The sequence below is a fragment of the Salmo salar genome, chromosome ssa10 (genome assembly GCF_905237065.1).
Source record: "Salmo salar chromosome ssa10, Ssal_v3.1, whole genome shotgun sequence".
Lineage (NCBI taxonomy): Eukaryota > Metazoa > Chordata > Actinopteri > Salmoniformes > Salmonidae > Salmo > Salmo salar.
The window spans coordinates 35,487,550-35,515,530 of NC_059451.1; the positions used below are offsets into that span (position 1 = coordinate 35,487,550).

A 27,981-nucleotide genomic window follows, 5' to 3' on the forward strand; every position below is an offset into this window, starting at 1 on the left:
ATCCTTCGTCTGCATTTATGGACTACCCGCTTCAATTCAAACTACAGTTTGTCCGAAGACTGAGATGGCCAAGTATTTTGACCCCAAGACATATTTTTGTTCAGAACTTTGTTATCCTGATCAGAACACGAGAACAGAACGGAAACAGTGGTTATGTTCGGAACGAAATTCATGAAAAAATATTTTGGTTCCAGCCATTCGTTTCAATATTCTCACGAGCCCAAAACGTAAATCGGCTAGTCCCCGCCCTGACCGCGTCAGTCAGTCAGTAGGCTACAGTCTTTGTGCATCACAAACAGGAACATTGAACTAGCTTGCAGTCAGAAATAACGGAAAGCTGAGGACCACACCAGATCCACAAGGACATGATTGCCGCTGCTGCCCTAAAAAACACCCATCGACAAACCGCTATTGAATCTAGGCTGTCAGACGGATATCACTAGGGTAAGGCACATTTTGTTATTGTATTCTTACATGATTGATGATGAACGTACATGTTGTTTTGATAGCGCATATTTCGTTACATTGTATTTGGGTTTTACTGTAAATTAGCCTACACATTGTTGCCATGTTTGCATAGCAATATAAATATACATTTTAACTTTGGCCTGTCTATAGCCCATGTAACCCGAGCCTCCTGCACTAGCTGACATTTCCTCTGAATACTGCTAATATTGAGTTAGGCATATGCCATGTACTGTATCTCAATTAGATTTAAACCCACACATAGTCTTTATTATTTTGTTTAAAGGCTATAAATATGAAACGTGGTGGGAATTTGTCATGTTTGGATAATGATATCACATATTTCCCCCATCCCCTCCCCCCTCTTCCCAAAAAGGAAAGATGAAAAATAGTTCTTAAATATTATTCTCCATATGAATAACTGGTTAGCAGTATGTGTGCCTATTTATGCAAGGCAGAGAATTCACACCATAGATTAGCCATATACTGTATACCATATATACTAATACTAAACCCTTGAGTTTGTCAGTACCCTGTGGAGAGGGAATGGTTTTTATTTTTTTATTTTTTTTTGGGGGGGGGGGTGTCATACTTATCTTAATCTTATCTGGAGATGCAATGTTGTTACCTTCTATTAAGTGGTTTGAAGGTGAACTAAGTGAAGTCGGCTCTAAGGTTAGCCGATAGGCTCCGCAGTTTGCAGTATGTAGTTGAATAATACTGGTAGTATAAGATATTTGGGATTTTCATTGTACAAGTTATTAAAAGATGTCCCAAGTCACTTACATATGTCTGACGTTATTGTTATCATTTAAGACCTATTGTTACAATCCCCCCTATTCTCTCAAAGTGACCCTGGAGTCTAATATTTTCTACATAGTTTTTCCATGGTCCTCCTAAGTAATAAACCCATCTTGGACAGGATGTGTTATCCTTGGGACTGGGTGTGATCTATCCAGACATTCATGTCTGTCCCAAATGGAACCCTATTCCCTATATATTGTAGCCCGAGAGCACTCTGGTCAAAAGTAGTGCACTATATAGGGTATAGGGTGCCATTTGGGACACAGACGGTCTGTTATGGGCAGGCCCAATAAGTCAGTGTTGGAGATTTGCAGAGTTTCCGGTCAGGAAGAGCCAGGCAAAGAATAAAACCCAGGCGGCCCAGACATCCAGGCCAGCTCACTGAGTTGACAAAGCAAACAACTTATCTAGGCTAGGGAGGAATCATTTTCAAAAAATGATATAAGGCTATGTACAGTTTTTCCCACTATAGTTGATTGGAGTTAAACCGATACAAACTGTTTACTAATGCCTTATACCGATTGGAACTTCATATACGTTTGTATTATACAATATACACTGATGATACAAAACATTAAGGACACTTGTCTTTTCCATGACATTGACTGACCAGGTGAAAGCTATGAGCCCTTATTGATGTCAATTGTTAAATCCACTTCAATCAGTGTAGACCAGGTATTCCCAAACTGGGGTACAATGCCGTCGGGGGAACGCCAAATAAAAATGTGATTCACATTTAAAAAAAAACATTTTCAAACAGTACATTTATATTTTCCACCGGAGATATACATTTGGGTGAGTGTTCAGCTAAATAACAACACAATGACAAATTGTAATGAATACTCAGGGAGAAAAAGGTGTAGATTCACACGCAGAGCGCGGCAGATGTTAATTTCACCTTTGCAGAAGGCAGGAATCGTGATCACAGGCAGGCAATGGTCATACACAGGTAGGCAAACAGGCAGGTGAATCAAAACTAGGACTGAAGGCTACAACTGGTTCTCACAAACGACCTAGGAAAAGGCTTAGTAGAGTCAAAACGAACAATACCTCACAAAGGCACAAACAGAATGAACTGAACTAAATAAGGAGCTGATGAGACCCGGTGAGTAACTAACACAGGTGAAATCAATGAACAAAAATGAAAGACAGGGCTACGTTCAAGAACAAAACAAAACAGAACACAAGGTTGAATAAGAAAATAAATACTAAACCTTACACAAATACAGATAGCCTAGTCAATTAATTAACATCCAATCACATTAACCGTTACTCTGTCACAGGAAATGTTCACTCTTGCGCAGACATTTAGAAACGAAACATGACAATTTGTAAAACAAGCCACAGCAGTTTTTTGAGCAAGAATAAAGATGACTTTTGAGTAGTAAGACAGCAACTGATACCATCAATAAGAAGGGGCTAGAAGCGTCTTATATGGTGAGCTACCGAGTGGCTAGGACAGGCAAGCCCCATACTATTGTGGAGCATTTACGCTACCGTTCAAAAGTTTGGGGTCACTTAGAAATTGGTCAGAAATACAGTGTAGACATTGTTAATGTTGTAAATGACTATTGTAGCTGGAAATGTCAGATTTGTTTATGGAATATCTACATAGGTGTGCAGAGGCCCATTATTAGCAACCATCACTCCTGTGTTCCAATGGCACTTTGTGTTAGCTAATCCAAGTTTACCATTTTAAAAGGCTAATTGATCATTAGAAAACCCTTTTGCAATTATGTTACCACAGCTGAAAACCGTTGTTCTGATTAAAGAAGCAATTAAACTGTCCTTCTTTAGACTAGTTGAGTATCAGCATCAGCATTTGTGGGTTCGAATACATGCTCAAAATGGCCAGAAACAAAGATCTTTCTTCTGAAACTCGTCAGTCTATTCTTGTTCTGAGAAATGATGGCTATTCCATATGAGAAATTGCCAAGAAACTGAAGATCTCGTACAACGCTGTGCACTACTCCCTTCACAGAACAGCGCAAACTGTCTCTAACCAGAATAGAAAGAGGAGTGGGAGGCCCCGGTGCACAACTGAGCAAGAGGACAAGTACATTAGCGTGTCTAGTTTGAGAAACAGACGCCTCACAAGTCCTCAACTGGTAGCTTCATTAAATAGTACCCACAAAACACCAGTCTCAACATCAACAGTGAAGAGGCGACTCCGGTATGATGGCCTTCTAGGCAGAGTTGCAAAGAAAAAGACACATCTCAGACTGGCCAATAAAAAGAAAAGATTAAGATGGGCAAAAGAATGCACCCTTCAAGCACACCTTTCTCATTAACCTGTGGTGAGTTATTCACAATTTTTGATGAACAAAAAAGGTTTTATATGTAAGATGGCTAAATAAAGAGCAACATTATTGATTATTATATTATTATTTGTGCTCTGGTCCTATAAGAGCTCTTTGTCACTTCCCACGAGCTGGGTTGTGAGAAAAACTCACACTGATTCTTATGTTTAATAGATGTAGCGTAGGGTGTGTGTATGGCAGGCTTACAATGATGACAAAAAACATTTGAGAGTGCGCTGACCCTGGTGCTAGAGGGGGTACGCAGTTGGAGGTTGAATGTTTGAAGGGGTATAGGACTATAAAAAGTTTGGGAACCACTGGTGTAGATGAAGGGGAGGAGACAGGTTAAACAAGGAGTTTTAAGCTTTGAGACAGCTGAGTCATGGATTGTGTTTGTGTGGCATTCAGAGGACATCCATTCATCTTGATACAACTGTGGGAAGCATTGGTGACATGGGACAGCATCCCTGTGGAATGCTTTCGACACCTTGTAGAGTTTTGATTGTAAAAGGGGGGGTGCAACTCAATATTAGGAAGGTGTTCCTAATGTTTGGTATACTCAGTATACATTTGCATTATTACAAGTTAAGTGTCATGTTAAAAATAATTGTATTGAACCTGAACTGGCTTCCATCCTTCATGTCGAGTTACATACATGCATTATTTCCATATCTCAGGAACTCCTCAAGGAAACAGTGTGTTCAATTGTATGAAGGACAATAGATATTAAACTATAGGTCTAGTTTCCACAGTAAAATCAGTATATCTGTGACTTTGAGACAAAGTTTTAGGCTTTCCGACTCTGGTTAAAGATGGTTGTTTGTTTCTAGCACGGTGGTCTATCTAAACAGTGCAGATGTGTTATTAAAAGTCTCACATATTTAGCTGTAGCTCTCTTGAGATATGTTTTGATAGACTATACACTTGTGTGGTTGTTTAGTGCTGAAGACTGTATATACATTCATTTAGAACAAAATGAAAACCATCGACAAACAAACACAGTCAAGTATATCTAACTTCTAGAATATGATACATCTATTAATTATTTAGTTATGTCCTTATACATACTTATACACATACATATATTTATACGTAAGTAGCCTATATACATACTTATATCATGTAAATGTGACATTTTACAGAGTAAACTATATAGTCCAACTAATGTAAATGCTTCCCACTGGGCACAGAGGTCAGTTCAACGTCTAGTTTTGTTTTACATTTGATTCAGTTGTCAACTAACGTGAAGTCAAAAATGAAATCAACAAAAATGTTAACCATCTTATTGGATTTAGGGTCAAAGTTGGGTGAAAAAAAGACAAGAATTCCTGATAATCCATTACCTTCATGATTTTTTGTAAATGTAATCAGTTTTGATTGAACCAGTTTGTGCCCAGTGGGTTATTATTCTGGTTGTATTGTTTTACATTTTCATTAATGTGCAAACAGAGTAGAATCATACTCATGCTTTGAGAAATAACTTTCCAAAATAAGAGATTATCATAGGAAAAACATTTGACATCCTTTTTGTCTTAATGTTGAAGAATGTTCCTCTGACTCAGATGTTGTTGATGAGAGAGAGAGAGGCACTTATAAGGCCTTGATGATGCTACTAGCATGGCTCTATATATTATGTTATGATTCAGTTATCCATCCTAACAGGCAGATTGTTTAGTGTATGTCAGCCATGAAATTTTGATCTAGACCAACTGCCAAAATCATGCCTCGGTTTATTGTTGTACAGTCAAATCATTAACATTATCACCAGTACGAATTGACACACATGTTCATGTACGCAGTTATAGGTGCAACATGGTTTATTTTCATGTTTAACAGCATGACAGGAAGCAGACTTTAATTCACCCAAACCCCACACATAAAGGAAACCTTATTATTCCCAGTTCCAGCTAAATGTAATTGAATGTTAAACAAAAATGGCCAAAATGGGGCCTGCTGTATTTTGGTAGAGTTATTTTGTTTGACAAACAATAGACAGACTGGTTATACGGAAGGTGATGCTTACCGTTATGGATATGTTTCTGGAGTGTGATTGGGTTGTCAGTGTGAGTGTAGCCCTAATTAGTTCCAAGTATCGTCTTGTGAAGGCTAGCTACATTTCCCCCTACAATTCCCCCTGTGTGTTCAACTAGTCTGGAAGCTGGCCATGTTGAACATATACAGTTGGTCAGCATCCTCCAGGAAAGTGACAAGGCAATTTAAATGGAGCTTCGACTTTTTTTTTTTCAACCAAAAGGCAGCCCTGCCACTTGCCACTTTTAAATTCATAAATGGAGCTTTGATTGTAAAGATTGGCACATATAAGGACTAAATATATTTTGAAGCTATACATTGTTTGTAAACAATATATTTATAAACAATCCCTAAATCTCTGTCCCAGCGGGAGCCATGATTCCTGTGACAGAGTTCCGGCAGTTCTCAGAGCAGGAGCCAGCATTCCGGGTTCTGAAGCCCTGGTGGGATGTGTTCACAGACTACCTCTCTGTGGTCATGCTAATGATCGGAGTGTTCGGATGCACCCTACAGGTTAGTGCACAGACTACCTCTCTGTCATCATGTTCATGATCTGAGTGTTCAGATGCACCCTACAGGTTAGTGCACAGACTACCTCTCTGTCATCATGTTCATGATCTGAGTGTTCGGATGCACAGAACAAGGTCAGTATCTTCAAACCGCACAGTCTCTGCTTTCCCTGCCTCAGAGTGTCCAAAAGGCCTGACTATCTAATGAACAAGGTGCATACACATTATAACATTATCTTGTAGCATAGTCCTATACCTAGTGGGGCAAAAGTGGTTGAATTGATGTCATAATGAGAAATATGTTGTACTTCACGCAGTATGCCTTGTGTGCTGTGTAGTAAGGATGTTATAGCAGATATTAGCCTTTAAAGTAACTTGCTGATTCACTGCTCTGTAGATCTACTGTGTCCTGTTCTGTAGTCACAAACAGCCCAGTGTTGGGTTCATGTAAGCTGCACAGTATAGCGGGAGTTTACCAACGGAAAGGGGAAGACATTCCTGCACTCCACACATACACACACTCACACAGACACTGCGCACCAAAAATGTCTCCCCTGCCTGCCCCACCACGTCTTCATAAACACATGGGCTTCATCCAAAATGGTACCCTATTCCCTATATATGTAGTGCACTTCTTTTGTCCAGAGCCATCTGGAACACAGCCATGATTCCAGCGACCAGCGGCCTGTCACTTCCCTTCCCCTCACCACTCTGACCAGCTGCAGAGAGAGAGGTTGGAGCCCTCCCTTACGAAAAAAAACATGATTTTCACATGATCACATGTGAAGTGTTCCACAATCACATTTTGATCTGGTCACAAGTGATTTTATGTGAAGTTAATGTTATAACATGTGAAGCAACATGTGATAACATGAAACTACACATGTGAAATCATGTTTTTCCATGTGAAATTGTAAGGATTAACCCGAGCCGCTGCCTTCTCTATAAACCCCTGTAGATTATAAGTCATTATTTTTATAGAAAAGCCCAAAACACCATTGACAGGAACTTGTTTATTGGGGTGAGAATATCCCGTGTTGTCCCTTGAACCAAGGGAAGGATCACTACAAAAATAATGACTATTTTGAAAAACTGCTTCCACAGTTTGTAAATAGTGGGTGATTTCCAAACACCGATGACCCTCATTAGTTTACATTGGTAGTTTACACGGTGAACTGAACCGCAGCCTAGTCAAAGCAGACAGCACTGTCCCTAATTAATACATTTCCTGGCATGATGGGACTGTTTGTCTCAGTTTACAGTAGTGGAGGTAAACACTGGCTCTGCCAAAGGGACATTTTTAGCTTTACACACACAAGTGTAGCTACCGCATGTAGATGGACGGTAAGGGGGAGGGAGAGAGAGTGAGAGAGAGAAAGAGAGAAAGAAAGACAGAGAGAGAAAGAGAGCAGGACAGAGAGAGAGACAGAGAGAAAGTAAAAGAAGAGAAAGATCAAAAGTGAGATCAGGAGAGTGAGAAAGAGAAGAGCGTGTGCATGTGTGAGAGAGAGAGATGACCAGGGTGTGTAGAATTCTGCTGATCTCTGTTGTCATGATGTGGCCCTTTGTGGGTATAGATCGTGGCTTCCCCCTCTCACTCTCTCCTACACCCAGGTTCTGTTATCTCAGGTCGTAAATTCCTGGCGGAGACTCTCTCCCCCTGGCCATGCTGAAAGAGAGACCACAGAGTGATCAAAGGATTTCATGTGGCCGAACTCCTAAATCCCCAAAATGTGAAAATGAAACTGTATGTCCACTTGTGAGAATCTGGGAAGGGTCCCGGACACTTAAGGGACAGTTATGTTGAGTGTTTCATTTGGTGACCTCACTAAGGACAGGAAACACGCATAACTATATCTCTGAATGTGTGCATTTCTCAATTATGGTGTTTGCATCTAATTCTTGTATAAAATTAATGAGTAAAGATTAAATTATTTGTGAAATGATGTAATGTGATGTTAAACCTTTAATGTGAGAGAATTGTATTCCCTTTAAAGTTTAACTAAGTCATTGGCCCGCTCCCGTGAGCACAGACATGATCTGGCGTCATGGAATAGCCCTTTCCTATTGTTATGAATAAAATCCCCTCCTGAGGAAATCCTCTTCAGACCACACATACCTCGGTGTAAGCTGAGGTGGCACAGGTTTGAGTACCAAGACTAAGCAAATCCACAGCGTGAGCTGTGATTGCGAATAGTTATTAAATTCCTTACCATACCACGTGGAGCATTGGCTACACGGCTAGAAATGGTTAAACCCTGAGTCTATCGATCCCTAAAGAATAAGAGCAAATCTTAGATACTAATTACTAGTCTGCAGCTAGAAATTATGTAAACCTGGGACGAGAATACAGACAACCACCAAAACATCTATCTATGAGAACATTTCTGAATGGTACTCTGAAGTATCCATTCTAACCATGAAAGACTTTGATCTTCAGGGAAACAGAAAGAGAGAGAGAGACTCGGATGAACTCTCCAGCAGATGGACTGGATTCGAACAGAGAAGATCACAACGACACATGGGCGTAAATATATATTGATTGCAATTATTCCCGAATGATTTAGCGTTCATGTGCAAAGGATTAGCATTTAAATTAATATAATTATCAACTGTGTGTAGTGATCCCTTTTGTCTTTCCCGCTTCTTTCTCAGTCTACACCCACTTCCCTTTGTCCACCAATCCGTCATATCGGCTTAGCCCACTAGGGAATCTTCCCTATTCTTGTTAGTAAGCAATATCTACTGTTTGTTTGTTTATGCATTTCTGTGATTATTTAGTTAGTTAGTAAATAAATTATTAAGCCAATTGGTGTATGGATGATTCATAGTTTAGGCTGGGTTCCTGCAGATAACCAACAATTTACAACGTTTGGAATGAGACTGACGTGAGGTAAATAATAATTCATTAATAGAAGACTAATTGATCAGATATTAAAATATCTGAAGAGTTATATTCGGAAAATTACAACTTTGTAATCTGAAGATTTTCCGTGATTTTCCCCAACTTCCTAGTTAATTGCATTTACACGATTAGTTGAATCACGTAATAATAATGACAGAGAATTGATTTGATAAAATAACAGTCACCACTTATAATGATGCCAAAGACACAACACTGTACTCAGCAAGTCTGACTTTTAATTTCTCCTGTCCTGCATTAAAAGAGAGAGAGCCTCCCCCTTTTCCAGCTGATCATGCATTTTCTTTAGACACATTTTCCAGACAGAGTCCTTTGCCTCAGGAACCACATGGTACTTAGGCTATGTCACTGGTCTGGCTCATAAGAAAAGCAAATATTTACAAAGCTGAAGAAAAATAAACTGTATATACATCACCACATTCATGATTAGTCTATAATTGCAATAGAAAAATTGGTAATATTATAAGTGTTATAAAAGTGCAACGGTAGGTCAAAGAATAACATATAATTTGGTGGTACAGTATTGCATAGCGTTACAATGAGTCTGACTCCCTCTTTAGTCTGCGGTGGCTAAAACACAAATGGTCATTTCCTGTCTGAGTCACAGTCCTACCAATGTTGTCCCAGAAGGAAATTAGAAATAACATCCGATATCCCACTCTGTTGTTTGTATTATCATTGTATCTAAGTTACTGTAATATACTTTTTTGCCAATTGTAATGAATTCATTGGAAATTGTACTCACTTTCCCACTGGGCACAGACGTCAGTTCAACATCTATTCCACGTTGATTCAATGTAATTGCCTAGTGGGTTAGCTCGTTATTAAAAAATAAAAAAGAGCAAAAAAAGAAATGTGCCTAATAAAATCATAGGAATATTACAATCAGTGCAGTATTTCAATATTGCAGAACTGTTTACTACTCAGTTATTGTGATATTGTGTATATATTGCCATTGGGTCTTCTGTTCCGGAACTCCAATTTGAGCAGCAGCAGCTGAAAAATGAGCTCCTACAAATATTGAAATTTACATGGTTTTTAGAGTGAAGTACATCGGAAAAAAGCAAAAGAAAACTGCAAGACTGAATAGGAGAAAAAACAAGCAACAAACAAAGAAGATAGGCTTTTGAAAAATAACTATTTTTCATAAAATTGTAGTTATCTTAGCAAGCTGAATTGTTTACCAGTTGCTAAGCAGTTGCTAGGGACTCTTTTGGAAGAAGCTAGCTAGCTAACGAAGAACAACAAAGAATATCTAGTTAACAGAAGAAAAGAAAGAGAAAATCAGGACAGAAGGAAAAGGATATCAAAGTGAAACAGTTCTCTAAAGACACAGGAGACAATAATACAAGAAACAACACTTCTGTAGCTTGTCAACTATGTGTCTGTCTATCCCTGTTCTCTCCTCTCTGCACAGGCCATACAAACGCTTCACACCGCGTGGCCGCTGCCACTCTAACCTGGTGGTCCCAGCGCGCACGACCCACGTGGAGTTCCAGGTCTCCGGCAGCCTCTGGAACTGCCGGTCTGCAGCCAACAAGGCTGAGTTCATCTCAGCCTATGCTACCCTCCAGTCTCTAGACTTCCTGGCGCTGACGGAAACATGGATTACCACAGATAACACTGGGGTGGTGGCACTGGAATCCTCATCTCTCCCAAGTGGACATTCTCTCTTTCTCCCCTGACCCATCTGTCTATCTCCTCATTTGAATGCCATGCTGTCACAGTTACCAGCCCTTTCAAGCTTAACATCCTTATCATTTATCGCCCTCCAGGTTCCCTTGGAGAGTTCATCAATGAGCTTGACGCCTTGATAAGTTCCTTTCCTGAGGATGGCTCACCTCTCACAGTTCTGGGTGACTTTAACCTCCCCACGTCTACCTTTGACTCATTCCTCTCTGCCTCCTTCTTTCCACTCCTCTCCTCTTTTGACCTCACCCTCTCACCTTCCCCCCCTACTCACAAGGCAGGCAATACGCTTGACCTCATCTTTACTAGATGCTGTTCTTCCACTAATCTCATTGCAACTCCCCTCCAAATCTCCGACCACTACCTTGTATCCTTTTCCCTCTTGCTCTCATCCAACACTTCTCATTCTGCCCCTACTCGGATGGTATTGCGCCGTCCCAACCTTCGCTCTCTCTCTCCCGCTACTCTCTCCTCTTCCATCCTATCATCTCTTCCCTCTGCTCAAACCTTCTCCAACCTATCTCCTGATTCTGCCTCCTCAACCCTCCTCTCCTCCCTTTCTGCATCCTTTGATTTTCTCTGTCCCCTATCCTCCAGGCCGGCTCGGTCCTCCCCTCCTGCTCCGTGGCTCGACGACTCACTACGAGCTCACAGAACAAGGCTCCGGGCAGCCGAGCGGAAATGGAGGAAAACTCGCCTCCCCTGCGGACCTGGCATCCTTTCACTCACTCCTCTCTACATTCTCCTCTTCTGTCTCTGCTGCTAAAGCCACTTTCTACCACTCTAAATTCCAAGCATCTGCCTCTAACCCTAGGAAGCTCTTTGCTACCTTCTCCTCCCTCCTGAATCCTCCTCCCCCTCCCCCCCTCCTCCCTCTCTGCGGATGACTCGTCAACCATTTTGAAAAGAAGGTTGACGATATCCGATCCTCGTTTGCTAAGTCAAACGACACCGCTGGTCCTGCTCACACTGCCCTACCCTGTGCTTTGACCTCTTTCTCCCCTCTCTCTCCAGATGAAATCTCGCGTCTTGTGACGGCCGGCCGCCCAACAACCTGCCCACTTGACCCTATCCCCTCCTCTCTTCTCCAGACCATTTCCGGAGACCTTCTCCCCTTCCTCACCTCGCTCATCAACTCATCCTTGACCGCTGGCTACGTCCCTTCCGTCTTCAAGAGAGCGAGAGTTGCACCCCTTCTGAAAAAAACCTACACTCGATCCCTCCGATGTCAACAACTACAGACCAGTATCCCTTCTTTCTTTTCTCTCCAAAACTCTTGAACGTGCCGTCCTTGGCCAGCTCTCTTGCTATCTCTCTCAGAATGACCTTCTTGATCCTAATCAGTCAGGTTTCAAGACTGGGCATTCAACTGAGACTGCTCTTCTCTGTGTCACGGAGGCTCTCCGCACTGCTAAAGCTAACTCTCTCTCCTCTGCTCTCATCCTTCTAGACCTATCTGCTGCCTTTGATACTGTGAACCATCAGATCCTCCTCTCCACCCTCTCCGAGTTGGGCATCTCCGGCGCGGCCCACGCTTGGATTGCGTCCTACCTGACAGGTCGCTCCTACCAGGTGGCGTGGCGAGAATCTGTCTCCGCACCATGCGCTCTCACCACTGGTGTCCCCCAGGGCTCTGTTCTAGGCCCTCTCCTATTCTCGCTATACACCAAGTCACTTGGCTCTGTCATATCCTCACATGGTCTCTCCTATCATTGCTATGCAGACGACACACAATTAATCTTCTCCTTTCCCCCTTCTGATAACCAGGCGGCGAATCGCATCTCTGCATGTCTGTCAGACATATCAGTGTGGATGACGGATCACCAGCTCAAGCTGAACCTCGGCAAGACGGAGCTGCTCTTCCTCCCGGGGAAGGACTGCCCGTTCCATGATCTCGCCATCACGGTTGACAACTCCCTTGTGTCCTCCTCCCAGAGTGCTAAGAACCTTGGCGTGATCCTGGACAACACCCTGTCGTTCTCCACTAACATCAAGGCGGTGACCCGATCCTGTAGGTTCATGCTCTACAACATTCGCAGAGTACGACCCTGCCTCACACAGGAAGCGGCGCAGGTCCTAATCCAGGCACTTGTCATCTCCCGTCTGGATTACTGCAACTCGCTGTTGGCTGGGCTCCCTGCCTGTGCCATTAAACCCCTACAACTCATCCAGAACGCCGCAGCCCGTCTGGTGTTCAACCTTCCCAAGTTCTCTCACGTCACCCCGCTCCTCCGCTCTCTCCACTGGCTTCCAGTTGAAGCTCGCATCCGCTACAAGACCATGGTGATTGCCTACGGAGCTGTGAAGGGAACGGCACCTCCATACCTTCAGGCTCTGATCAGGCCCTACAACCAAACAAGGGCACTGCGTTCATCCACCACTGGCCTGCTGGCCCCCCTACCTCTGAGGAAGCACAGTTCCCGCTCAGCCCAGTCAAAACTGTTCGCTGCTCTGGCACCCCAATGGTGGAACAAGCTCCCTCACGACGCCAGGACAGCGGAGTCAATCACCACCTTCCGGAGACACCTGAAACCCCACCTCTTTAAGGAATACCTAGGATAGGATAAAGTAATCCTTCTAACCCCCCCCCTTAAAAGATTTAGATGCACTATTGTAAAGTGGTTGTTCCACTGGATATCATAAGGTGAATGCACCATTTTGTAAGTCGCTCTGGATAAGAGCGTCTGCTAAATGACTTAAATGTAATGTAAATGTAATGTAATGTCTTGTTTGACAGTTGTATTTTCATCTTACATTAAGGTTGCTTGCTTTATTGTGAATGTCTTTTTTCATGTTTCTTTTCTTTCAGGTGGTGCAGGACAAAATCATCTGCCTTCCACAGAGAATATCAATGGTGAACCAAACAATACCCTTACCAAATAAAACCGAGCTGGTCTCACCTGTTGTGTCGCAGGATGTGCATGAGATGATGGGCCTGAAAACTAACCTGGACCTTCAACAGTATAGCTTCATAAACCAGATGTGCTATGAGAAAGCCCTGCACTGGTACGCCAAGTACTTCCCTTACCTAGTCCTCATACACACCCTCATCTTCATGGTGTGTAGCAATTTCTGGTTCAAGTTCCCAGGTTCCAGCTCTAAGATAGAGCATTTCATCTCCATCTTGGGAAAGTGCTTCGACTCCCCCTGGACTACCAGAGCTCTGTCCGAGGTGTCTGGAGAGAACCCAGAGGAGAAGGTATTGTTGGTATGTGTTTGTACAGTATGTACTGTATGTATGAATGTATATATGTTTATGTACACTGAGTGTACAAAACATTAAGAACATCTTCCTAATATTGAGTTGAACCCACCCCTCCACAGAGATGCTGATGCTGGCCCATGTTGACTCCAGTGCTTCCCACAGTTGTCTCAAGTTGACTGATTGTCCTTTGGGTGGTGGACCATTCTTGATACACACGAGAAACTTGAAAAACCAAGCAGTGTTGCAGTTCTTGACACAAACCGGTGCGCCTGGCATCTACTACCATACCCCGTTCAAAGGCACTTAACTCTTTTTTTTCTTACCCATTCACCCTCTTAATGGCACACATAAACAATCTCTATTATCTCAAGGCTCTAAAATCCTTCTTCAACCGGTCTCCTCCCCTTCATCTACACAGATTGAAGTGGATTTAACAAGTGACATCAATAAGGGATCATAGCTTACACCTGGATTCACCTGGTCCAGTCTATGTCTTGGAAAGAGCATGTGCTTATAATGTTTTGTACACGCACTGTATATATGTACAGTTGAAGTCGGAAGTTTACATACACTTAGGTTGGAGTCATTAAAACTCGTTTTTCAACCACTCCACAAATGTATTGTTAACAAACTATAGTTTTGGTAAGTCGGTTAGGACATATACTTTTTGCATGACACAAGTAATTCTTCCAACAATTGTTTACAGACAGATTATTTCACATTTATTTTTATTTTTTTATTTCACCTTTATTTAACTAGGTAGGCAAATTGAGAACAAGTTCTCATTTACAATTGCGACCTGGCCAAGATAAAGCAAGCAGTTTGACACATACAACAACACAGAGTTACACATGGAGTAAAACAAACATACAATCAATAATATAGTAGAAAAATAAGTCTATATACAAAGTGAGCAAATGAGGTGAGATAAGGGAGGTAAAGGCAAAAAAGGCCATGGTGGCGAAGTAAATACAATATAGCAAGTAAAACACTGGAATGGTAGATTTGCAATGGAAGAAAGTGTAAAGTAGAAATAGAAATAATGGGGTGCAAAGGAGCTAAATAAATACATTAGGGGAAGAGGTAGTTGTTTGGGCTAAATTATAGATGGGCTATGTACAGGTGCAGTAATCTGTGATCTGCTCCGACAGCTGGTGCTTAAAGCTAGTGAGGGAGATGTGTTTCCAGTTTTAGAAATGTTTGTAGTTCGTTCCTGTCATTGGCAGCAGAGAACTGGAAGGAGAGGCGGCCGAAGGAGGAATTGGCTTTGGGGGTGACCAGAGACTGCTGGAGCGCGTGCTACAGGTGGGTGCTGCTATGGTGACCAGCGAGCTGAGATAATGGGGAACTTTACCTAGCAGGGTCTTGTAGATGACCTGGAGCCAGTGGGTTTGGCGACGAGTATGAAGTGAGGGCCAGCCAACGAGAGCGTACAGCTCGCAGTGGTGGGTAGTATATGGGGATTTGGTGACAAAACGGATGGCACTGTGATAGACTGCATCCAATTTATTGAGTAGGGTATTGGTGGCTATTTTGTAAATGACATCGCCGACGTCGAGGATCGGTAGGATGGTCAGTTTTACGAGGGTATGTTTGGCAGCATGAGTGAAAGATGCTTTGTTGCGAAATAGGAAGCCAATTCTAGATTTAACTTTGGATTGGAGATGTTTGAGTCTGGAAGGAGAGTTTACAGTCTAACCAGACACCTAGGTATTTGTAGTTGTCCACATATTCTAAGTCAGAACCGTCCAGAGTAGTGATGCTGGACGGGCGGGCAGGTGCAGGCAGCGATCGGTTGAAGAGCATGCATTTCGTTTTATTTGTTTTTAAGAGCAGTTGGAGGCCACGGAAGGAGATTTGTATGGCATTGAAGCTCGTCTGGAGGGTAGTTAACATAGTGTCCAAAGAAGGGCCAGAAGTATACAGAATGGTGTCGTCTGCGTAGAGGTGGATCAAGACTCTCCAGCAGCAAGAGCGACATCATTGATGTATACAGAGAAAAGAGTCGGCCCAAGAATTGAACTCTGTGGCACCCCCATAGAGACTGCCAGAGGCCCGGACAACAGGCCCTCCGATTTGACACACTGAACTCTATCAGAGAAGTAGTTGGTGAACCAGGGGCAATCATTTGAGAAACCAAGGCTATTGAGTCTGCCGATGAGGATGTGGTAATTGACAGAGTTGAAAGCCTTGGCCAGGTCAATGAATACGGCTGCACAGTATTGTTTCTTATCGATGGTGGTTAAGATATCATTTAGGACCTTGAGCGTGGCTGAGGTGCACCCATGACCAGCTCTGAAACCAGATTGCATAGAGGACAAGGTGCGGTGGGATTCGAAATGGTCGGTAATCTGTTAGTTGACTTGGCTTTCGAAGACTTTAGAAAGTCAGGGTAGGATAGATATAGGTCTGTAGCAAGAGTGTCCCCCCCCTTTGAAGAGGGGGATGACCGCAGCTGCTTTCCAATCTTTGGGAATCTCAGACGACACGAAAGAGAGGTTGAACAGGCTAGTAATAGGGGTTGCAACAATTTCAGCAGATCATTTTAGAAAGAAAGGGTCCAGATTGTCTAGCCCGACTAATTTGTAGGGGTCCAGATTTTGCAGGTCTTTCAAAACATCAGCTGACTGAATTTGGGAGAAGGAGAAATGGGGAAGGCTTGGGCGAGTTGCTGTGGGGGGTGCAGGGCTGTTGACCGGGGTAGGGGTAGGCAGGTGGAAATGCTTATTGAAATTCTCAATTATAGTGGATTTATCGGTGGTAACAGAGTTTCCTATCCTCAGTGCAGTGGGCAGCTGGGAGGAGGTGCTCTTATTCTCCAAGGACTTTACAGTGTCCCAGAACTTTTTGGAGTTTGTGTAGCAGGAAGCAAATTTCTGCTTAAAAGCTAGCCTTGGCTTTTCTAACTCCCTGTGTATATTGGTTTCTAACTTCCCTGAAAAGTTGCATATCACGGGGGCTGTTCGATGCTAATGCAGAACGCCACAGGATGTTTTTGTGTTGGTTAAGGGCAGTCAGGTCTGGAGAGAACCAAGGGCTATATCTGTTCCTGGTTCTAAATTTCTTGAATGGGGCATGCTTATTTAAGATGGTGAGGAAGGCATTTAAAAAAATAACCAGGCATCCTCTACTGAAGGGATGAGGTCAATATCCTTCCAGGATACCCGGGCAAGGTCGATTAGAAAGGCCTGCTCGCTGAAGTGTTTCAGGGAGCGTTTGACAGTGATGAGCGGAGGTCGCTTGACCGCTGACCCATTACGGATGCAGGCAATGAGGCAGTGATCGCTGACATCTTGGTTGAAAACAGCAGAGGTGTATTTAGAGGGTAAGTTGGTTAGGATGATATCTATGAGTGTGCCGTGTTTACGGCTTTGGGGTGGTACCTGGTAGGTTCATTGATAATTTGTGTGAGATTGAGGGCATCAAGCTTAGATTGTAGGATGGCTGGGGTGTTAAGCATGTCCCAGTTTAGGTCACCTAGCAGCACGAGCTCTGAAGATAGATGGGGGCAATCAGTTCACATATGGTGTCCAGAGCACAGCTGGGGGCAGAGGGTGGTCTATAGCAGGCGGCAACTGTGAGAGACTTGTTTTTAGAGAGGTGGATTTTTAAAAGTAGAAGTTCAAATTGTTTGGGTACAGACCTGGATAGTAGGACAGAACTCTGCAGGCTATCTCTGCAGTAGATTGCAACACCGCCCCCTTTAGCCGTTCTATCTTGTCTGAAAATGTTGTAGTTAGGGATGGAGATTTCAGAGTTTTTGGTGGTCTTCCTAAGCCAGGATTCAGACACGGCTATGACATCCGGGTTGGCAGAGTGTGCTAAAGCAGTGAATAAAAAAACTTAGGGAGGAGGCTTCTAATGTTAACATGCATGAAACCAAGGCTATTACGGTTACAGAAGTCATCAAAAGAGAGCGCCTGGGGAATAGGAGTGGAGCTAGGCACTGCAGGGCCTGGATTCACCTCTACATCGCCAGAGGAACAGAGGAGGAGTAGGATAAGGGTATGGCTAAAAGCTATGAGAATTGGTCGTCTAGGACGTCTGGAACAGAGAGTAAAAGGAGCAGATTTCTGGGGGCGATAAAATAGCTTCATGGTATAATGTACAGACAAAGGTATGGTAGGATGTGAATACAGTGGAGGTTAACCTAGGCATTGAGTGATGATGAGAGAGATATTGTCTCTAGAAACATCATTGAAACCAGGTGATGTCATCGCATGTGTGGGTGGTGGAACTGAGAGGTTGGATAAGGTTTAATGAGCAGGGCTAGAGGCTCTACAGTGAAATAAGCCAATAAACACTAACCAGAACAGCAATGGACAAGGCTGATTGACATTAAGGAGAGGCATGCTTAGCCAAGTGATCAAAAGGGTCCAGTGAGTAGTGAGGTCGGTTGCGGTGACGGCGATTCAGACAGCTAGTTGGGCCATGGGTAGCAAGTTGGCAGAAGATGGTCTGTTTTTGCCACCTCGTGCATTTCCGTCGGTAAAGTAGTGGGGTTCCGTGTGGTAGACGGGACCAATCCAATTGGCAAAATAGTTATAGTGGCCCAAGAAAATTGGCCGATAGACCTATTCAGATAGCAGCCGATAAGACAGCTAACGATTAGCTGGCCGCAGATGGGCGTTCAGGTTTCGTTGCGACGGAGGGGCCAGTTGGATAACTCCCTCGGGCAGATAACGTTGGTAGTCCAGTCGTGAAGGCCCGATGGGGCTCCGCATTGGCAGTAAAACGGGTCCGGATAGGTGATTGTAGCCCAGGAGTGGCTGATGGAACTCTTCAGTTGGCTAGCTCCGGAATAATTGATGTTAGCTCCGGGACTTATAATTCACTGTATCACAATTCCAGTGGGTCAGAAGTTTACATACACTAAGTTGACTGTGCCATTAAACAGCTTGGAAAATTCCAGAAAATTATGTCATGGGTTTAGAAGCTTCTGATAGGCTAATTGACATAATTTGAGTCAATTGGAGATGTACCTGTGGATGTATTTCAAGGCCTACCTTCAAACTCAGTGTCTCTTTGCTTGACATCACGGAAAAATCTAAAGAAATCAGGCAAGACCTCAGAAAACAATTGTAGACCTCCACAAGTCTGGTTCATCCTTGGGAGCAATTTTGAAACGCCTGAAAGTACCACATTCATCTGTACAAACAATAGTACGCAAGTATAAACACCACGGGACCACGCAGCTGTCACACCGCTCAGGAAGGAGACACGTTCTGTCTCCTAGGGTTGAACGTACTTTGTTGCGAAAAGTGCAAATCAATCCCAGAACAACAGCAAAGGACATTGTGAAGATGCTGGAGGAAACCGGTACAAAAGTATCTATATCCACAGTAAAACAAGTCCTATATCGACATAACCTGAAAGGCCGCTCAGCAATGAAGAAGCCACTGCCTCAGAATCGCCATAAAAAGCCAGACTACGGTTTGCAACTGCACATGGGCACAAAGATCGTACTTTTTGGAGAAATGTCCTCTGGCCTGTTGAAACAAGAATAGAACTGTTTGGCCATAATGACCATCGTTATGTTTGGAGCAAAAAGGGGGATGCTTGCAAGCCGAAGAACACCATCCCAACCATGATGCACAGGGGTGGCAGCATCATGTTGTTGGAGTGCTTTGCTGCAGGAGACTGGTGCACTTCACAAGATAGATGGCATCATGAGGAAGGAAAATTACGTGGATGTATTGAAGCAACATCTCAAGACATCAGTCAGGAAGATAAAGCTTGGTCACAAATGGGTCTTCCAAATGGACAATGACCCCAAGCATACTTCCAAAGTTGTGGCAAAATGGCTTAAGGACAACAAAGTCGAGGTGTTGGAGTGGCCATCACAAAGCCCTGACCTCAATCCCATAGAAACTTTGTGGGCAGAACTGAAAAAGCATGTGCGAGCAAGGAGGCCCAGAAACCTGACTCAGTTACACCAGCTCTGTCAGGAGGAATGGGCCAAAATTCACACAACTTATTGTGGGAATTTTGTGGAAGGCTACCTGAAACATTTAACCCAAGTTAATCAATTTAAAGACAATGCTACCAAATAATAATTGAGTGTATGTAAACCTCTAACCCACTGGGAATGTGATGAAAGAAATAAGTGCTGAAATAAATAATTCTCTCTACTATTAATCCGGAAATTTCACATTCTTAAAATAAAGTAGTGATCCTAACTGACTTAAGACAGGGAATTTTTACTTGGATTAAATGTCAGGAATTGTGAAAAACTGAGTTTAAATGTATTTGTCTAAGGTGTATGTAAACTTCTGACTTCAACTGTAAGTATTGTTGGAGTCAAATGGCTGAGGAAACTATGGGGCAGTTTCCTGGACACATATAAAGCCTAGGCCTGGACTGAAAACTCAATGGAGAATCTCCTTTCAAGATTCTGTTTCGTCCAGGACTAGGCTCAATCTGTATCCGGGAAACAGCCCTATATTGGATATATTTGAAATATTTCAAATAAAATGCATTAATTAATAAATGAATTAATTTTTCATTCAAGGACAACAAGAACAACAGTGCCAGCAAAGCGATCCTCAACGTGTCTGTAGAGGGGAACCTGGACAGCCTGGAGAAGACCCAGTCCCTCAAATCCATCCCAGAGAAGATCATAGTAGACAAGCCCACAGCCAGCGCCCTGGATAAGAAGGAAGGAGAACAGGCCAAAGCTCTATTTGAGAAGGTGAAGAAGTTCCGCCTGCACGTCGAAGAGGGGGACATCCTCTATGTTATGTATGTTCGCCAGACTGTTCTCAAAGTGTTCAAGTTCCTCCTCATCATCGCGTATAACAGTGCTTTAGTCTCTGAGGTGCAGATCACAGTGAAGTGCAGTGTGGACATACAGGACATGACGGGATATAAGCATTTCTCCTGTAATCACACAATGGCCCACCTGTTCTCAAAGTTGTCATACTGTTACCTGTGCTTCGTGGCTGTGTACGGATTCACCTGCCTCTACACTTCCTATTGGCTCTTCTACCGCTCACTGAAGGAGTACTCCTTTGAATATGTGCGGCAAGAAACGGGAATCGATGACATCCCAGACGTAAAGAATGACTTTGCCTTCATGCTGCACATGATCGACCAGTACGACCCACTGTACTCTAAAAGGTGTAAAATATATATTTTTAGAAAATTGTAAATTGTTTCATGTAATTCAGCTCTCTGTTGCTGTTGATAAGTATGTAATGCCTCCAATTGTAAAACAAACCATTCGGGTGCAGTTGTATGGCTGCCCTCTGCTCCAACCTTTCAGGGTTGGAATAAAGCGGAAGACAAAAGCAGAAGTTTCCATGGCATATCTGTCTACATTGGACAATAACGAATTCTTCTTCTTTCTTTCTCTCAGGTTCGCAGTGTTCCTGTCTGAGGTCAGTGAGAACAAACTGAAACAACTGAACCTGAACCACGAGTGGACACCAGAGAAGCTGCGTCAGAGACTGCTGACCAACCACAACAACAGACTGGAGCTGCAGCTCTTCATGCTGTCTGGGCTCCCAGACACCATCTTTGAGGTGACAGAGCTCCAATCCCTGAAGTTAGAGATCATCAACAACGTATCCATCCCAGCCTCCATCGCCCAGCTGGAAAACCTCCAGGAGCTGTCTCTGTATCAGTGTTGCTTAAAGATCCACACCACAGCCACTTCCTTCCTCAAGGAGAACCTTAAGGTATGCTATTCTGGTAGTCTTTTGGTGTGGCATGTTTTTATTTATTTTTTATTAATAAAGTATCGTTCTATCTATATGTAAGGTGCTCAGGGTAAAGTTTGATGACAGCAGGGAGCTGCCTCATTGGCTGTACCACCTACGGAATCTAGAGGAGCTCTACCTCATTGGCTCACTGAGTCCTGATGCTTCTAAGAATGTGGTTCTGGAGTCTCTAAGGGAGCTGAAGAATCTGAAGACCCTGTCGCTGAAAAGTAACTTTACAAAGATCCCCCAGTCCATCGTGGATGTGTCCAGCCACCTGCAGAGGCTGTATGTTTACAACGATGGCACAAAGCTGGTGATGCTCAACAACCTGAAGAAGATGGTGAACCTGACTGAACTGGAGCTGGTGCACTGTGACCTGGAACGCATCCCACATGCTGTCTTTAGCCTCACGAACCTACAGGTATGATATTCCGTACTTTGACCGCCTGCTATGATCGCCTACAGTGTCTAAAACTCTATCTAGAATGGTCAACCTACAGGTTTCATATACAGTACAATGACTGTCTGCTACGATTATCTACAGTGTCTCCACACTGAGTGGTCCACAATGTGGTTTTTAAATATGTAATGACTTATTCATTTAAGCTCCTAGTTGAGCAAAGGGCCTTAAAGGTGCATCTCCAGCTAACTCTGTTCTGGGCTGTTTTCTTGACTTCAAATATGTCATATGTATTGCCAATTCCTGTAATATTGTGGAGTGACACTTAAAATACATTTGTATAACTCTAACTCTACAGGAGTTGGACTTGAAGGAAAACAACCTGCGCTCCATTGAGGAGATAGTCAGCTGCCAGCACCTCCACAAGCTGACGTGCCTGAAACTCTGGCACAACAGTATCTGCTACATCCCTGAGCACATCAAGAAGCTTGGCAGCCTGGAGCGCCTCTACTTCAGCCACAACAAGATAGAGATCTTGCCCTCGCACCTGTTCTTATGCAACAAGCTTCGTTACCTGGATCTGTCCAACAACGACATCCGGTTCATTCCGCCAGAGATCGGCGTCCTACAGAGTCTTCAGTACTTCTCTGTTACGTGCAACAAAATTGATAACCTCCCAGACGAGCTCTTCTTTTGCAAGAAGCTCAAAACCCTCAAGCTGGGCAAGAATACGCTGTCATTGCTCTCACCAAAGATCTCATACCTGGTTCTATTGACACACCTGGAGCTGAAGGGCAACCATTTTGAGCTCCTGCCTCCAGAGCTGCGGTTCTGTCGGGCGTTGAAGCGTGGCGGCCTAGTAGTGGAGGACGTCCTGTTTGAAACCTTGCCTTCAGATATCAGAGACAAAATGAAGGCTGAGTGAAATGCCTTACAGAATCTGTGCAAAAGGCCCTGCGATACATTAGCATCCTGTCCAGGGGGTGTACTTGTACATCAAGCTGCCTCACACTACATAAACAGGAGATTGGCTCCTGCCCTATGGGCCATTCTGGCTCGGACAAAGCAAGTTACTTATATGTGCAAAAAGAAAATGCCAATCTTGTCTTAATCTGACAATCATAGTCTACCAAAATGGTAGATTTTACTGTATACTTAGTTTATCATGATCAAACTCTAAGCAGTATACTGTTCTGGGGTGGAAGTTGTGATATTCATGCACAGCAAATTCTCCAGTGTTAAATCAACACTTACAGTGACAGTTTTTTCTACAAGGGTCCACATGATTAACACTTTTAGTGTTATGCAATAACACTTCATATAGTATTTTTAACACTAGGAAGTGTATATAGTTTACACTAATGGTGTTTTGCAATAACACCTTATATAGTATTTTTAACCATTACGCAAAGAGGTCTGTATCTGTTGACAAGGTCGCTGGTGTTGGATTAAGGAGATTACAATAATAATGTCTTTAATGCTACATGTTCTTATGTAAGCATTTACAAAGACTTCAGGACTGGCAGCAGACATATTCGAACTTGAATAAGTATAACCATAGACCACTTAAACTGATACAACACTTCCATTAATGGGTGCCAAAAACAACTAATTTAGAGCCATGCCTCAACTAAGCCACACCTCCAATATAATTTCCCAGTGCCTTGCCTTATCAAGTTAATTGTAGATTTACCACCCATGACAGTATTTGTTAGTGACAGAGACATGGTTGTTGAATTTATTCATTTCACTCCTGTGGACTTCCCACTAGAGGTGAATGTTATCATTAAAATGTAATGCTTTAGGACAATACATTAAATATACAAGGCCTTACTTTGATGGCCAAGTTTTACCCTAACACAGTGGTGTTAGGACAATCCTGGTTTACAGGCCACATCTGCAAGTCACATTATGCAGGCTTGCAAAGTGATGTAATTCCTATAGAAAACCAGACAGAGTTTTAATTATTCAGAATGACTGTAAGGGTTAGGAACATTGTGAGGAGACTACCTAAGTCAGGGATGGGCAACTCCAGTCTTCAGGGTCCAGAAGGGTGTCACACTTTTTCCCCATCCCTAGCAAACACAGCTGATTAAACTAATTACGTTCTAAATTAGCTAGGGCAAAACGGTGACACCAATCAGGCCCCTTGGGGCCCGAGTTTCCCACCTCTTATCTAAACCATTTAAACTGGAACAGCCATTTAAGAAATAGTTGCATTTATTGCATCCATCTGATTGGATTAGTTGAGAAAAATGTATGTTATTTAAAAATGGTATTTGTGTACCATAATATTAATCAATCAATGTACATGCAAAAACACAGATATTAAAAACAATCCTAAAAATGACTAACTCCAGTAGAGCATGCTGGGAAATGTGATAATGATGGGCATGGTTTTATTGGGAATGTTTTACTCTCCACAGAGTAAAACGGACACAATCCCATTCTCACACTTAACATTGGATATTAACACCAACACTGGGGTTATTTTACACTACTGAGTGTTCATTTCAGATTTAATTTAACTTCTGAATCAACACTAGAAATGTTACACTGAAAAATCAACGCTTGGTAACACTGGCCAATTTGCTGTGTGGGTGTATGTTTTGAGTAATATGTCTAAGTGTTACTTCATGTCAGAAGGGAAAATGGCTTTGTGATGTAATTAAATGGTTCTTAACAATATAATTAGTCACAGGAAAGGTATATTTTGTAATGGTGCGTTGTTCATCCGCACCTGCCCGCAATTGCTAATAACCCATCTGCAACCGCCCGTCTATATGTGATAAAGTGAAAATCTAACTTGCTAATATAAAACCATTTGCTGTAGGATAGTGTGAGATGCCGGAACGATTTGACAGGGGGTGCAGGATTCTTTTTTGCCTGATTTCGATATGTTTCTGCTTATAATTTCCAACATTTTGGTAGGCTATTTGTTATTCAACTTGTCATTAGGCCTATATGTTGCCCTAGAAGACTAAATAAACCTTTGCTCACCAGAATAATGTCATACATTGATAGAAATAATGCTTCAATCTAGTTGACATAGGTAAAAAAGATTATCTGTGCAAAATTTCCAAATTACATCAGTTTAACCGGTTCTAAGGAAATAGAAAAGTGTGAAAACGACCCAACATGTTTGATAAGATTTCAGTTCAGCTTGGATGCATATTTTATATGGTTGAAATAGCTTACTGTCAGCTTTTATGATGCTGATAAAGAGATCACCTCCACAGACACTATCTAACTGCGCATTCACATTCTCTCAAGATGCTGAAAGAAAGAAATCTAATTTCTCCACTCTTGTTCCCAAGTCCAAATTTTGCTTACATTTGATGTATCATTTTACTTAAATAAATGCTTAATTCTGCAGGAGTTAATATTAAGTCTATGTGAGAGGTTATAGACTTACAGTCAGTGTCCAGATTTCAGTTTCCATTTAACTCATCTGAACAGTAGGATACAGTTCCCTTGACGTGCAACAGGCCTATTTGAAGTCCGTCTTGTGACTGTGGAATTTGTATAGTGCCTCACAATCATCACACACAACATTGCCAGCACTGCTTTCATCCTCTTTTACCACGTCACCAATTCTTTCCCAAACATTACTTTTCTTGGCTCTCTCTTCTCTTTATTTTCAACTCTCCATTTCACAGCTTTTCTCTTATTGAATTAAAGCCCGACATTGTCCTTTTCGCCTCCATGGATAGACGTTCACTTTTTTTTGCCCATTCCCAAGTGCATTTGGGGTTTGGCGTGTAGGCTATTTGGCGCGACTACAGTTAGGCCCTAAAGATTAAGCTTATGCACCAATGCCAGATAGCCTAAAATAATGAAAGGAAAAACGTCAATGTAGCCTATAGATATACATTTCACAAGAATGATAGGTTACATTTACAGATTTTTTAAGGTATTGTTTTCTTTTTAATCAAGCCGCTCGCTACCCACCCACCCTTCATCCGCACAATATTTAAAGACCCTAAACCCACCCGCCCCGCGGATATAGCCGTGGGGACTGCGGGTTATGAGTCAACCCGCGCATCACTAATACTTAGCCTGGCTACCAGTCTATTTGTGCTAAGATTTGACTCCTTGTACTCTGTGTCATATGCCAAACATAATGTTTGTGGAATGATAGTACAAACAGATCTGGGACCAGGCTAAGGTATACTGTCTATCAGAGGAAATCAACAACAGGATTGCTTGTTCTTGTATTGTTGATATTGTTATTTATTACACTTGTTATACCATATTATGCAGTGTCTAGCACAAGCTTCAATGAACATACACTGGATAGAATGTAGGCCTATAATCAGAAAGATTGAATATATACAAGAATCAAAATATTGAATGTATTATCCTGAAGGGCCTCATATGGACTTAATTTACTGTCCAAAAATATTCTAAAATAGATATACTAAAATGTTTTTTGAAATAACTTTTCTACTCAGTCTCTATATTATGTAGTACTCGGATAATGAAAGTGCTTTATATAACGGTGTAGTTGGCTACAAGTGAAATGTGGACTCAGCTATAACTGTTTGTCAATAGCAGGTGGCAAGACCATATTTATCAGGAGGGATAGCTAGTTTTAGTTAGTCACAGCTTACACAAGCTAAAAAAGACCAGCCATGTTGTAATTAATATATTTTTATTACAATCCACAAACCCCTTGCACACGCCTTATAGATAGAGAGGACAATAAAGTCCACGCCTTAGACATTACAGTGTATCATAATCTGAGCTGTAGATCACTGCAAAGGTGCCATGGTTAGCTGCTATCTTAATTTCTAAAAACAGTATCCCTACCATATTTAGGGCGTTAGATTCCAATGTTAAATATTCCAACCAAATTAATACAGATGGTAATGAGAGAAAGATAATAAAAAGGCATATCTTTTGTACATATTTTTTTATCAGATCATCTTTGCTGTGTTTGGTTCTTCATGTTGATGAATAAAAACAGCCAGATGGCAGCTGCTTCAAATGTGGCACAAATATTTTGTAGTCTGTGTTATCCTATACCTATAAACCATGTTGCATCCCATTTCATGTATAGCTGCACTCCTGGTTTCCCTCAGAGAAAGTAAACCAAGTGTATTGTTGTGTGTGGAATCAAGGTTGCCCCCTAGGTGGCAGTGTTGTGCTTCAAATATAGCCATGTTCAAGTGTCTGAGGGAAATTCTTTACTACAGGGGTACTCAATTACTATTTGAGAAGGTCTGGTCACACAAATTTCCTAGGTGGCAAAGGTCAGGATGAATATTGTCATTATTCAGTGTAGTAACAAGCCCCCACCTCGCAACACATGTAACCCCAAACTGTTCAAACTATTTTAAAGCTAATTTCCTGCAATTCTACACATTTATATAAGTATCCAGACCCTTTGCTATGAGACTCGAAATTGAGTTCAGAAGCATCCTGTTTCCATTGATCATCATTGAGATGTTTCTACAACTTGATTGGAGTCCACCTGTGGTAAATTCAATTGATTGGACATGATTTGGTCACACACCTGTCTATTTAAGGTCCCACAGCTGACAGTGCACGTCAGAGCAGAAACCAAGCCTTGAGGTCAAAGGAATTGTCCGTAGAGCTCCGAGACAAGAGTATGTCGAGGCACAGATCTGGGGAAGGGTACCCAAAAATCTCTGCAGCATTGAAGGTCCCCAAGAACACAGTGGCCTCCATCATTCTTAAATGGAAGAAGTTTGGAACCACCTCTTACTAGAGCTGGCCACCCAGCCAAAGTAAGTAATCGGGGGTGAAGGGCCTTGGTCAGGGAGGTGACCAAGAACTCGATGGTCACACTGACAAAGCTCCAGAGTTTCTCTGTGAAGATAGGAGAACCTTCTAGAAGGACAACCATCTCTGCAGTACTCCCCCAATCAGGCAATTATGGTAGAGTGGCCAGACGGAAGCCACTCCTCAGTAAAAGGCACATGACAG

General features: G+C 42.5%; 1 protein-coding gene across 3 annotated transcripts; it reads left to right on the forward strand.

Annotated features, from left to right (window-relative positions):
* Nucleotides 1-27,032, forward strand: LOC106560305 (volume-regulated anion channel subunit LRRC8C). 3 transcript variants are annotated; one of them, XM_014123063.2, is made up of 7 exons: nt 1-444; nt 5,968-6,113; nt 13,531-13,929; nt 20,438-21,045; nt 21,284-21,605; nt 21,688-22,050; nt 22,388-27,032. In XM_014123063.2, the coding sequence occupies exons 2-7, from the start codon at nt 5,976-5,978 to the stop codon at nt 22,952-22,954; spliced, it is 2,397 nt and encodes a 798-aa protein (XP_013978538.1). In that variant the 5' UTR covers nt 1-444; nt 5,968-5,975; the 3' UTR covers nt 22,955-27,032. The 3 variants fall into 3 exon arrangements, with proteins under 3 accessions (XP_013978538.1, XP_013978539.1, XP_013978540.1); XM_014123064.2 differs by having other exon boundaries at nt 2-444; nt 13,531-13,920; XM_014123065.2 differs by lacking the exon at nt 5,968-6,113 and having other exon boundaries at nt 5-444.
* Nucleotides 27,033-27,981: the final 949 nt, after the last annotated feature.